This window comes from Felis catus, chromosome A1, assembly GCF_018350175.1.
Source record: "Felis catus isolate Fca126 chromosome A1, F.catus_Fca126_mat1.0, whole genome shotgun sequence".
Classification (NCBI taxonomy): Eukaryota; Metazoa; Chordata; class Mammalia; order Carnivora; family Felidae; genus Felis; species Felis catus.
The window spans coordinates 67,089,145-67,102,759 of NC_058368.1; the positions used below are offsets into that span (position 1 = coordinate 67,089,145).

The 13,615-nt window shown below is 44.2% G+C and overlaps 1 protein-coding gene across 5 annotated transcripts in view; it reads right to left on the bottom strand.

Moving 5' to 3' along the window:
• ABCC4 (ATP binding cassette subfamily C member 4) overlaps nucleotides 1–13,615 on the bottom strand; it is a 262,924-nt gene that overhangs the window by 149,760 nt on the left and 99,549 nt on the right. For all 5 annotated transcript variants that reach the window (XM_023252655.2, XM_023252659.2, XM_023252657.2 and 2 more), the window contains 2 exons: nucleotides 11,530–11,619; nucleotides 9,992–10,183 (listed from right to left, as the gene is read on the bottom strand). In XM_023252655.2, coding sequence (XP_023108423.1) covers nucleotides 9,992–10,183; nucleotides 11,530–11,619 — 282 coding nt within the window. The remainder of the gene's footprint in view (nucleotides 1–9,991; nucleotides 10,184–11,529; nucleotides 11,620–13,615) is intronic.

The following is a 13,615-nucleotide window of genomic DNA, read 5'->3' on the forward strand; positions in this document are numbered from 1 at the left end:
AAAATTAGCATGAGTGCAAGTCCTAAGAAGAAAAAGGAAGGCGGCTCAGGGGGAGAGGGGCAGGGGAAGTGCATCCTACATGGGGGTCAGGAAGGTCTCTGATCAGAGGGGCTTTCACAGATAAGTGCACCTGCAGAAACTGAAAAGCAGTCCATGTGCAGGAACAAGCAAGCACAAAGGCCATGGGGCAGATGGGTGCCCAAGGTGTTGGAGGACTAGCAGGCAGGCCAGCAGAGCTAGACAGAGTGAGAAAAGAATGGGGAGAGCAAGGGCAGAGGTAAGGGGGCGGGGGGCATGTTTCACTCCCAGTGAAATGGGGAGGAGGACATGACCTGGCTTAGGTTTTTGAGAAATCCCTCTTGCCTCTCTGTGGAAAAGAGATGGTACGGGCATCCAGTGAAGGCAGGGCACACATCAGGAGGGTTCTGCAAGAACGTAGGTGAGAGCAGGCTGTGGCTGGAACCAGAGTGAGAACAGCAGAAATGGAGAGCAGTGGTCAGGTTCCGGGCAAATTTCAAAGGTTGAGCCTGTAACACCTGTTGATGAAGGGGTGGGGTCGTGGTGGCAGAAGAGGAGCGATGTATCGTCCTCCACGTGAGAAAGGGGAAGAACTGCCTCACCGGCTACTGAGCTGGGCAAGACAGCAGATGCAACTTGAGATCGTGGTTATGGGCAAGCCAAGATGCCTACGGAGGACATCAGGTTGCAGCTGGACGTGCAAGTCTGGAGGTCTGTGCCAAGGGCTACTTGTGCAAGCTGGTGGCACACACATGACTTGGAAAGCCATGGGACTTCCTTTATCAAAGAACAAGTGTGGGTTTTTTTTTTTATTTAATGTTTACTTATTTTTGAGAGAGAGTATGAACAGGGGAGGGGCAGAGAAAGAGGGAGACACAGAATCTGAAGAAAGCTCCAGGCTCTGAGCTGTCAGCACAGAACCTGACACAGGGCTCAGACTCACGAACCATAAGATCATGACCTGAGCCAAAGTCGGACACTTAGTTGACTGAGCCACCCAGGCGCCCCTAAAAGAACAAGTGTGTCTTAACCAGCCAGTTTGCTGATCTCAACCTCAGCCTCCCACCCTCAGAGAAGGTTAACACCTGACCCTTGTCTTCTACTTGTTTGTTTGTTTGTTTGTTTATTTATTTAGAGAGAGAGAGAGAGAGAGACCATAAGCAGGGGAAGGACAGAGATAGGAGGAGAGAGAATCCCAAGCAGGCTTCCCGCTGTCAGCACAGAGCCCAGTGCAGGGCTTGAACCCGTGAACCATGAGATCATGACCTGAGCTGAAGTTGGGACACTTAAACAACTGAACCACCCAGGCACCCCGTCACATTTTTTTTAGGTTTATTCGCTTTAAAAATGCTGACAGCACAGAGCCTGACGCGGGGCTCAGTCTCACAAACTGTGAGATCATGACCTGAGCCGAAACCAAGAGTCGGACACTTAACCGAATGAGCCACCCAGGCGGCCCCCTTGTCTTCACATTTAAGGCATGGTGATAGAGTGACTCACGAGATCTGTACAAGAAACAAGAAGAGTAGTCTGGAAAGGAAAAACAAAAGGGAAGTGTTCAAGAGACACCGAGGTGATCAGCTGAATTAAGTGGATGCTTGTTCCACACAAGCCAGGTGGAACTCAAAGCTAAGAAGAAGCTTCATGCTTTCATGTGAAGATCTAGGAATCTATCAAGTTATATATGAATATTATTTAAGAAATAAACTCAAAATGGATAAAGGACCTGAACGTGAGACAGGAAACCATCAAAACCCTAGAGGAGAAAGCAAGGGAAAACCTCTTTGACTTCAGCCGCAGCAATTTCTTACTCGACACATCTCCCAAGGCAAGGGAGTTAAAAGCAAAAATGAACTATTGGGACCTCATCAAGATAAAAAGCTTCTGCCCTGCAAAGGAAATAATTAACAAAACTAAAAGGCAGACAGAATGGGAAAAGATATTTGCAAATGACATATCGGACAAAGGGCTAGTATCCAAAATCTATAAAGAGATCACCAAACTCTACACCCAAAAAACAAATAATCCAGTGAAGAAATGGGCAGAAAACATGAATAGACACTTCTCTAAAGAAGACATACAGATGGCCAACAGGCACATGAAAAGATGCTCAACATCACTCCTCATCAAGGAAATACAAATCAAAATGACACTCAGATATCACCTCACACCAGTCAGAGTGGCTAAAATGAACAAATCAGGAGACTACAGATGCTGGCGAGGATGTGGAGAAACGGGAACCCTCTCGCACTGTTGGTGGGAATGCCAACTGGTGCAGCCTCTCTGGAAAAGTGTGGAGGTTCCTCAACAAATTAAAAATAGATCTACCCTACAACCCAGCAATAGCACCATTGGGAATTTGCCCAAGGGATACAGCAGTGCTGAAGCATAGGGGCATATGTACCCCAATGTTTATAGCAGCGCTTTCAACAATAGCCAAATTATGGAAAGAGCCTACATGTCCATCAACTGATGAATGGATAAAGAGGTTGTGGTTTATATACACAATGGAATACTACTTGGCAATGAGAAAGAATGAAATCCGGCCATTTGCAGCAACATGGATGGAACTGGAAGGTATTATGCTAAGTGAAATAAGTCAGAGAAAGACACATGTTTTCACTCATAGGTGGATCTTGAGAAACTTAACAGAAGACCATAAGGGAGGGGAAAGGGGGAAAAAAAGTTACAAAGAGGGAGGGAGGCAAACCATAAGAGACTCTTGGATACTGAGAACAAACTGAGGGTTGATGGGGGTTGGGAAAGAGGGGAAGGTGGGTGATGGGCACTGAGGAGGGCACTGTTGGGATGAGCACTGGATGTTGTATGGAAACCAATTTGTCAATAAATTATATTAAAAAAAAAAAGAAAGAAAGAAAGAAATGAACCAATCATAGTACCTGGAGAAAAAAAAAAGGGAGTAATAAGAACATCCCCTAAAGGACAGGGTAACAGGTTTAATTACCTTGTATTAGAAACCTTTATTTAGATGGCTTGTAATTGTCACTAAACAGGTCCTAGCATCGACAAGCAGAGTGTGGGGGAGTTTGCTGGTTACCTACCACACCTCTCAAGCACAGACTTAGGATACACAGCAACACTTTCTACGGATAAACCCTCATCTCTTCGTCTCTAACTTTGGCAAATCTGGGAGAAAGCAAGTGGCATGCTAGAATGTCCATGACAAGCATGTCCACTGATCTCCTTAAGCCTCTTTTTCCTCTTCTACAAGATGTGCTGGAGAGACAAGAATGGCTAAGCTCAAGGATGCCGTGACAATCAAAACCGTGGACAAACACCTTCTATACGTAGGAAAAGGACACAAATCATCATAACCTGCTATTCGTGGCTGATACAGATTTTCTGATCAAACCAACAGTGGGACCCCTCAGGGTGAATCACAACATGCCAAGCACGCCACCAAAAGGAGAAAGGAGAGAGAGCACCCCATCCTAACCCGTTCCCTGACAGCATACAAAGACTCCCAGAATTCCCTGCATGCTCAGAGCCTAAGTGGATTACAGTAAATGAAAGGCAGCAACTGGTCAATCATGAAAATCCACTATTTCACATGGAGTTTTTTTTGCTGAGCTCAGAAGTCAACACCACTGCTTGCTTTTGGCTTTCCATTAAAAACAATGGGCCATTTTGAGATAGGCTCCCAGCCTCCACCCACCCACAGTTTACTTGGCCTCCAAGTCACTGTTGACAGTCCTTGCAAAGTGTTCTTAGGTTTTTATGCCTTGATTTTATATTGCTTTGTTTTCCTTCTAAAATAGCACCAGATTGTGGCAGAGCAATCTTAGCCATTTTCTAGAGAAGGCACTTAAAATCCACCCTTTCACTTAGCACAGTTAGGGAATACGGAACGGACGCTCTCTGAGCCCAGTAGTAGGATTTTTTAGTGTGTTGTTGACTCTGCAAACTATGGACAAGCATCAGATGGGGGGATGGGGGAGGGGAGTGGGGACAACATTTCAAAGAATATGAAGTGAAATCTGAGTCAGGCTAATTTTCGAACCATAATTTTTCTGTTTCAGTTAAAGGAGAAAAGCCTGAGTTGAGCATAATATTTCAAATTCTCCCAATCTCCCAGTGAGAAGAAGATATTCTAATGTTAGTTACATCACAGTGACATTTAACCAACTCTTTCCTCTGTAATGGTTTTCACTAAAAAGCACACAAACAAGACCAGAGGAAAGCCAAGAAACAGCGATGCTGGGTTGATGCCACCAGGCCCAAAACCTGTGTCGAGTGCCCTCTGGCAATGGTGGAGACTTCGGTAGAAATACCACTGAGCAGACTGTTGACAGTCTAGGAGAGCCAGACTCGAGGCCTGGGGGGCAAAGGAGGGCTGGATCCCGAGTCAAACAGCCTGAGTTCCGAGGCTTTGTTCCTAACATTTCTCCCATGATTGGCCTTCCTATCGTGGCCTGTCGGCTCCCCAACCATCCTCGAGCTTCCTGAATCAGAACTCACCCTTTTTCTACTACACTCCCAAGACCTTGATTTCTCAGGAAGGGCCCACCATATTCTGCTTCATAATTTGTACACGCATGCACGGTTTATCTCCCCAGCTCCTAGAGGGTAAGATTTATGCACCAAGCCTGGTGCCCGGTTGTCTGACAGTGATTATCTCTAATCCTCACAAGCTGCAAAGAATTAGCCCCACTTCACAGATGGGGAAACTGAGATGAGGTTACATAACAGTCTGAGGACTGCCAGCTGTTAAATGGAATGGATGGAATCTGAATGAAGTTTGTCTCTATTCATAGCCTTTTACTCTTCCTTCCTCATCAAGCTGCCCCAAGTGGTTACTGAAAAATATATTTAAAAGTATATTTAAGGGCACCTGGGTGGCTCAGTTGGTTAAGCGTCTGACTTCGGCTCAGGTCACGATCTCACAGTTCATGAGTTCGAGCCCCTCGTCGGGCTCTGTGCTGACAGCTCCAAGCCTCCTTTGGACTCTCTGTCTCTCTGTCTCTCTCTCTGCCTCTTCCCTCCTTGTGCTCTTTATCTCTCAAAAATAAACATTTTTTAAAGTATATTTAAAATAAAAAGTATACTTATAATATCAAAAGCAAGACTTGAAGAGTTCTCTATACACACACAAGTATCGATAAACTTAGTCTCCGTATTTTGATTAGCCTTATAGATCCCTTTTGTACTTATTTATTTCCTATGTCATAGGTAAAAGCTCTCTCAAGTGAGAGATGAAAAACTAAAGATAAAACAATAATCATTTTACAACCGTCAATGTTATCAGAAAAGAAAATGTCCAAGCTGGCAGAAATGTAGTAAATAGAAGAAACTGTAAGCCTGTGAGCACCCCAGAGAGGCTTATAAATTCGAGTGACCTATGTGAGAAAATACTAAACTTGAATTTATCAATATTACACCTTCAAGTATGTATTACCCAAAAATGCTAAAAAGTCTTCCAACGTAAAATAGCCAGACAAATGTCATGTGATACATTGCTTATCTTCTGTTAGACACTATCTTTGTTGGTGGTTTATGTAATGTACTACGTTAGAGCACCTATAACAAATATCACCTCAAATAATGGAAGTTATATACTCAAATACCTTCTTTTCTAACATGTCACATTTTATAGAGGTGATTCTACACAAAACTGGCTGCTCTTTTATTAATTAAGAGGCAGTATCTCTTGAACACTATTCTAACATTTATAGAATGCTTGTTACGTCCCTAGCAATCAGGTGCTTTAAGAAAGTTATTGCATTTTGTCCTAAAAAATACCACATGAGGTTGATCATCTCCATTTCATAGACGAAGAAACTCAAGCTTTGTAACCCGAATCACAGAACTGGTAAATAGACTGAGACTCAATCCACAACTGTCTGCCTCCAGGGCCTTAGACTTAACCAGCTGTTCCCTAAACTATACTCTGTAACTTGCTACAGTGTCGCTCTGAGTATGTCATCAGTCTAAATGGATGTTGCTAAATGTGATTACTTCATATCCTATTTTATTTCAGAAATATTATCTGCTCAATGACTTAAGTAAACTTCAATTAGATCTAGTGTAACACATCTAGTTGTTAGTAATATACACATAACATAAGAAATGTTGCCCTTTTTTGTTTTGTTTTCCCTCCAGATTTAAGGGAGGCTGTAAGGAGAAATCTCTATTATATTTATATGTATATACGAATTTAGAGAAAAGGACTATAATTGTAACAATAGCTACCATTTTTCAAAAACCCAACATGTCTGCTTAGTCTCGACAGAAGTCCCATATGCCCACCATTTAATAAGGAAATGGACTAACATCCCAAGTTAATTCTCGAGACTGTCTCTCTCCAAAGGCCAAGGCCTTTCTACTACACATGCAGTCTTCGTATCTACGGGCAACATAATTCCAGGACGCCACAACTCTCTGTAGCCATCTTATGCCCATCTGTTGACACATGGGTTCCAAGAGGAGACAAGCAAAAGATCTCATAACTCATCAGGTGGTTCTGTGGTTTCCTAAAGCCCTTACCAATCACTAAACAGAGTCATAGATGGCATTTGAGAACTGCAGCCAAACTTCTTGGAAATCTTCAGACCCACTGTCGTCACTTGGAGCAGACGGGAGAAGCCCAGACAGGTAACAGGATGTGTCTGAAGTGACAAGGCTGGGGCCAGGACTCCACCCTTCACTACATCTCCACGCTGCGCCTCCTTTTCTGTCCAGGAGGGAAGGAGCACATGGGGCCCTGACCCCACATGCCGTGTCACTCAGAATAGGTAACCGTCCGTGTTTATCAACATGGAACCATGAATACAAGAATCGCAGCACAGCCCGCCTTGCAGGGGCCCTTCCCGCCAGAGTCCACGTGCCCCAGAGGTGGCCCACACACTGGTCCAGTCGTCCCATGTGGCGGTGGCAAAGGCATCAGTCCCTGGGGAAAACGCTGAATGGCAGCCACTGTCCCAACACGTGCTTTTCTCCAGGGATGGTCAAATGTGGGGAGTAGAAAGGCAAGGCTGAGCTATCACCAGAAAAGCAAGGCCGTGCAAAGAAACAGGCAAACACTGGCCTGGCTCTTCGGAATCTGCTCTGGGCATCAGGAGTTAGGCTTGAGGAAGGTGAAAAGAAAATGCCTGTGTTCTGTTCATTGTATACTCCACACCCTGCCTTCTTCAATTGTCCCATTTAAAAAAATATATCACATAATTTACTCATTATTATAAGAAGTGACAGCTATTTGGGCTAAAAATAAGTTTAATGCCCCTGTTTTCAGGAATGCTCTCCCAGCCTCTGTGGCAACGGAATATAATTTCTCGTGTTAGGGGCCAAGAGTTAAACATAGCATTTACAACTGGCTCAGTGTTGAAGGAGGCAAGTTAAGGCAAAAACTTTTCCTTTTCTATCTTACGTGAAAACGCTGTTCCTGATTGGAGCACATATGTATCTGTCTGAGTCTTCTTGGCCACACAGAATTTCAGTACTTTTCTATTACTCTTAAAAATTCTTCTTCCTGGACACTCATAGCACCTCTATTTAAATCATTTAAAGGGTAGTTACATTGGGCACCTAGGTGGCTCAATAGGTTAAATATCTGACTTCGTTCAGCTCAGGTCATGATCTCATGGTTCCTGAGTTCGAGACCCACACTGGGTGAGCATGAACTCTGCTTTGGGTGAGCCAGAGCCCAGGTGAGCCCCCTCCTCTTTCCCTCTCCCTCTCTCTGCCCTTTGATAACTTGCACGTGCATTCTCTCTTTCTCTCTGTCTCTCTCAAAATAAATAATAAATAAATAAATAAATAAATAAATAAAATATATATAAAATATAAATTAAATTAAATTAAATTAAATTAAATTAAATTAAATAGTAGTTATGTCGAACAAGGTTACCTAGTAGTTTATGAGCTGAAAAGGCAGTGGTGTAAATATGAGAAGGAAAACTTCAGCTCCTGGTACCCAGTTAGGGTTGTAATCTTCACACGTGCACAACGTCAAGGTACGTGGACCACACGGTGGCCTCTTCGGCCCCTCGCTCCCGGCAGTCATTGCGTTGAGGAGACTCACCCTCGTGGTATCACATGCCACGTCCACAAGTACTTGATGACTGTCTGCCTAAGGAACTTCTCCAGTTATATCTGAATTAACTGTTGCTACTCTGTGTACATGCCTGTTGTATGCTCAAAGTTGACGTCCTCGAATCCAGCTCTGGATGTTAACTGCTGCATCATCCCCATTTTTCTAAATGCTCCACAACACCGTTCCTGGAGCGGAGCTGACGTCCTACCCTCGCCCACCAGGCTTGCAGGTGGGCTACTGGGGCCACTGCCTCTCGGCGTCTGGCTTCTCACCGGTGTCAGTACTGGCCTCCGCCTCAATTACCCAACTTTAAAAATCGCTCTTCCTTATAAACTCCCTCTGCTGGGAGGCGTCGTGGCCCCGTGAAGCATGGAATCTGGGGTCATGAAAAATCTGAACTTGAGCTGCAGATGTTTACGTGAATTGTTTCATCTCTATAAGCCTCAGTTCTAGCAACTATAAAATGAGGGTGGTGCATGCCATCAAAAGCACTGGTAAAAGATTAAAAACTGGTATGTGTGTGTGCGTGGGTGGGTGGGTGGGCAGATGTGTGTGTGTGTGCGCACGCACGACAGGCAAAAGAGTGATTAGCACGTGGACTCCAAATAAATGGCAGTTATCACCACTGCTTTCTCCCTCTCCTCACACAGTATACACCATTGAACAAAAATCTCGCTCACCACTGCTAACCTGATGTCATTTCTGAAAACACATAATCTCTCATTAACAATGACCCAGGGGAAAGAAATAGAAGCCCATTAAACAAGCAATTATGTTTTGTCCACATCATAAAATGCTACTCGCCTGATAAAATCTATCATGTTCAAGCCATTGTTCAAGCAAAATTACTATTTCCTCACTACACTGGCTGGGAGCCTTCAATTCCATACCTTTAAAAGTCTGTCCTGGCCTTTTCCACACAGTATAAAAGAACAGTCGGATGTCCAGCCTGCATCGAGCAGACCCCAGGGAGAGCCCTTTATCGCCATTATCCACTGATTTTTATAACCCAAAGGGAGTCACATAATATTTATCACTACAGACCGTTTTGTTTTCCTTTTTGCTAAATTATACTGTCCTATCAAGTAAGTTCAGTTTTTATCATTCATTCATCAATTTTATTTAAATCCCAAGTACAGTTCAACATTTCACCTCGCCATTTTCTGCAAAAACAATGATGTAGTATTCAAAATAAATTTGAAAACATTTCCTTTTCTTAAAATAATAAATCGCAAGTTAAAAATCAAGTGGAGAGGAAACCTAGAGACTGCAAGGGACCCCAGATATAAATCAGCCAAGAGCAAAGTACAGACCTGACGTGGGGTCTGACTCAAACCAATGGCTGACCAGGTTTCCTGCTGAGATAATTAACGAAATGTACACGTGGACTAGGACAGTGATGATATTAAGGACCTGTGGTCACTTTTCAAGGGTGATAACATGGTTTCTTTTCAGAGGACTTCTTATCTTTTAGAGATAATGAAGGAAACATGTGCAGACGAACTACAGGAGGGCTACGTTCTGCATCAGAATATTTCGGGGTGTGGGTAAGGCTGGCAGAGGGCAGGGGGAATGGTCAGCCTTACTCCTCCTCCCCCAGCAGAGCATGGTTAAAGCTGGGGGATGGGTACATGAGGGCTCTTTACACTATTCTTTTTTTTTTTTATAACTGTCCATTTAAAAAGTGCAAAGTGAATAAAACTTCACAAAACAAGAGAAGCATCCTGTGATCCTCATGACATCAGGATTAAAACAGCAGTGCCTCTGTGCAGTTACATGTGGTGCGTCTGCCCACAAGACCAGCTTGAAGTATTAAATAATGTCCAAAGAGCTTTCAAAAAAAAAAAAGGAACTCAACCTTGTCATTTCAATCAACACTATTATTACTTGAAATTCAAACGTGTGTAACTCAAAAGTCCTTACCTTTCTCAAAGCGCAAGCCTTTATGACTTTCTCGTATCGTTCCTTTTCATACTTCTTCCCAAATAAAATATTACTCCTCACAGTTCCTGCAAACACCCAGGGCTGCTGAGAAACATAGGCGATTCTTCCATGCACGCTGACCAGCCCCTGGCTCCGGGGCAGCTCCCCCAGCAGGGCACTTAACAGCGACGACTGAAACAGATTGGAAACAAGCAAGTGTGTGCCAGCAGCACTGGGCACAGACAAGCCGCTGCTATTCCCAATCCCGCCTCCCCCAGCCCCGGGGTCTGATACACATCAGAGTGCTTCCACTTAAAACAGACTCAAGTACAGCCCTGTAAGGTGCAATAAAAAATGTGAATGCTCGGAGGGCACCTGGGTGGCCCAGTCAGTTAAGCGGCTGACTCCGGCTCAGGTCATGATCTCGCAGTCCGTGAGTTTGAGTCCCGCGTCAGGCTCACTGCTGTCAGCCTGTCAGCGCAGAACCTGCAGGGTATCCTCTGTTCCCCTCTCCCAAAAATAAATATGTATTTTTTACAAATTTAAAATCAAATTTGAATGCTAACAAAACAGAGGATACCAGCCTGCTCTGCCCGAGCGCGTTTCCCCCCAAATGAAATGCTGTGCTCAAAGACAGACTGCTGGCCATTCCCAACAGGGGAGGCTGGCATAATACACACTTCCTCTGTCTGAGGTTTGCAGGTGGTCCTGCATCCAGCTATCCTCGTTTCTGAAAAGCTGTGTGTAAATAATCTATCCGATGCATCAGGAAAGATTAAAGGGACTCTGAAGGGGGTCAGGTTACCAAAAAGCAAAAACCCATCAAATGACGGCTCGATCATTTATTCATCCTACACGTAGCATTCCCTATTCTATTGTTTCAGATGCACAGGGCTAAGGGCACACACACACCTCCTTCAAGTCTTTCACGACATACAGACGTGGTGGCTCTGTGTCTACCACTAACAGAATGCTCAGAACTGAGCCGAAATCATCCTTTCGCATACCTGTCTTGCCCCAGGACCTGGGTGTTTCTAGAGGGCAATCAGCCCGAGCCTTCTTACATCCGTGTCTTTTGCTCTTAGCACAGTGCCATGCACGTGGCCATACGTTCACCACTGTGCGCGGACGAGACTTGGGTAAGCCACATAAGGACATGTTTAAAGCTTCCCAGAGAAGAGCCTTTTACAACCCCAAGACCTCCTGTAGAATTTGCTCTGACAAAAAGAAGAATCCGTTTTCTTGGTCATTTCATCCCGAATAGCAGTCACGTAAGGAATTTCCTTCACGGAGACATCCATCTTCCAGATAAGCATTTCCAAACTGTGCCACTTGAAGCACCAAGAAAAACACAACCACACGATCCAGACTGATGCGGCCGTGCGACCTTCTTGCAGAACCAATGCTCCATGGAACACATGTTGAGAAATGCCATTCTGGATAGACCCAGTCAAACCTGTGTTACACACAGCCCAACCCCAAGAATTTAATATGGGATGTGGCATGGCAGCGAGCTGTCAAAAGGCACTATGACTTACCTTTCCTGCTCCCACAGGTCCGACCACAGCTAACAATTCCCCGGGCCTGACCGTAAAGGAAAGGCCTTGTAGGGTTGGGGTCTCTGATGCCTACAAATTCAAGTTCACAAAAATAGGCACATTTCAATAAAGTAACACAAATTACCTCAAAAAGAAAATACTGTAATAGTCACTGATATGTGAACATAACTCACATCTCTCCCCCTTCCTATCTGAAGATACCATGTGCTGGAGTCCCTTTCACACTCTCTCTCTCTACATATACATGTGTGTATATGTATATACATATATATACATACACACATACATACATACACATATATAAATATAAAAATAAATATAATATAAATATATAAATATATATACATATATGTTTTAATGTTTATTTACTTTGAGAGAGAGTGCAAAGGGGGAGGGGCAGAGAGAGAAAGGGACAGAGAATCCCAAGCAGGCTCCACACTGTCAGCGCAGAGCCCAACCCAGGGCTTGATCTCACACACTGTGAGATCATCACCTGAACCAAAATCAAAAGTTGGATGCTCAACCGACTGAGCCACCCAGGCACCCCTCAACTATAGTTCTTTGGGGCTTAGCTGCTTTTCAGAAGGTCTGTTCTCTTAGCAGATTTGCATGTGAACCCAGTTCTAGACACCCACGGAATTTAAGTTGTAGAAATGATAAGGCACCCTTCTGAAATGAAAACTTCTTGGTGCACACTAATATTAAAAGAATACAGTTAAGGGGCGCCTGGGTGGCACAGTCGGCTAAGCGTCCGACTTCAGCCAGGTCACGATCTCGCGGTCCGTGAGTTCGAGCCCCGCGTCAGGCTCTGGGCTGATGGCTCGGAGCCTGGAGCCTGTTTCCGATTCTGTGTCTCCCTCTCTCTCTCTGCCCCTACCCCGTTCATGCTCTGTCTCTCTCTGTCCCAAAAATAAATAAAAAAACGTTGAAAAAAAATTAAAAAAAAAAAAAAGAATACAGTTAACAGAATATTCAGTATGGGAAGTTTTCAAGTTTTACATTATGACCCTTCGTTTTAATCGTCTATTCCATTAACCCCCACAAGGTGGCAGTATAAGTACACGGCATGCCAGGCCCTTTGCTACTAAGTAACTGGAAATCTCCCGTAACCTCTCCATTCTCATTTAATAAGGAAGGAATCTGAGTAATGCTCACAAAGCAAGAAGGCACTTGGCATTGTAAGATCACTCTTGGCAAAAAGGCTCCTGTGCGTGGTGGTCAAGGCTGTAATCAGAGCTCAAATTTAACACCAACAAAAATAACAAGTAAGTTAGTATATGGTATCACGGACCAGAGAAATAGTCTGTCTTCTACCTGTACCATGCATTACCTGTCCTAGTAAACAGGTACAACAAAGTACTTTTACTGTAAAAAAAAAAAACCAAAAAACAAAAAAACATGGAGGCGTGCACTACAGCACAGAATCCAACACAACGGAAAAGGATAAAGCAAAAATCATGCTAATCAGAAGTTGTATTCCTAAACATTCTATAAATTCTACAATAAGGAGATTTAGTGTTAAGAAAACTCTCAATAAATGGGGCGCCTGGGTGGTTCAGTCAGTTAAACGTCTGACTGTTGGTTTTGGCTCAGGTCATGATCTCATGGTTCGAGCCCTGTGTTGAGCTCCTGTGCTGACACTGTGGGCTTCGTTCCCACTGTTACAATCTCCGCCTCATTTCCCCGTGGGATGCTTCTGGGAGTCCTGACCATGCATGGCCCCAGGACTGAGGATCTCGTGAATGTGTGTGAGTCCCAAACCCTTTCTGAAGAAGGCTTGTAAGGGGTTAGTGTTCTGCAAACACAGTTGGGGGAATGTCCTCCCACGATCACAGGAAACTGACCGTGAGTTGATCTAAGGCACTGCTACCTTCTACATTTCTAAAAAAGGGATCCTCAAAGACAAACCTCCAGATAGATACGTGAAGGGCAGAGAAACGTACAGAGCTTCTGTACAGAACATTCCCTGCAAGTTCAACTACAAGGGATGATGGGAGGAAGAATCCAAGCCACGGATAGCCAAAAGCAGCTGAGCGAACTTTCCCATGCACAGGTGCAGAGCTGG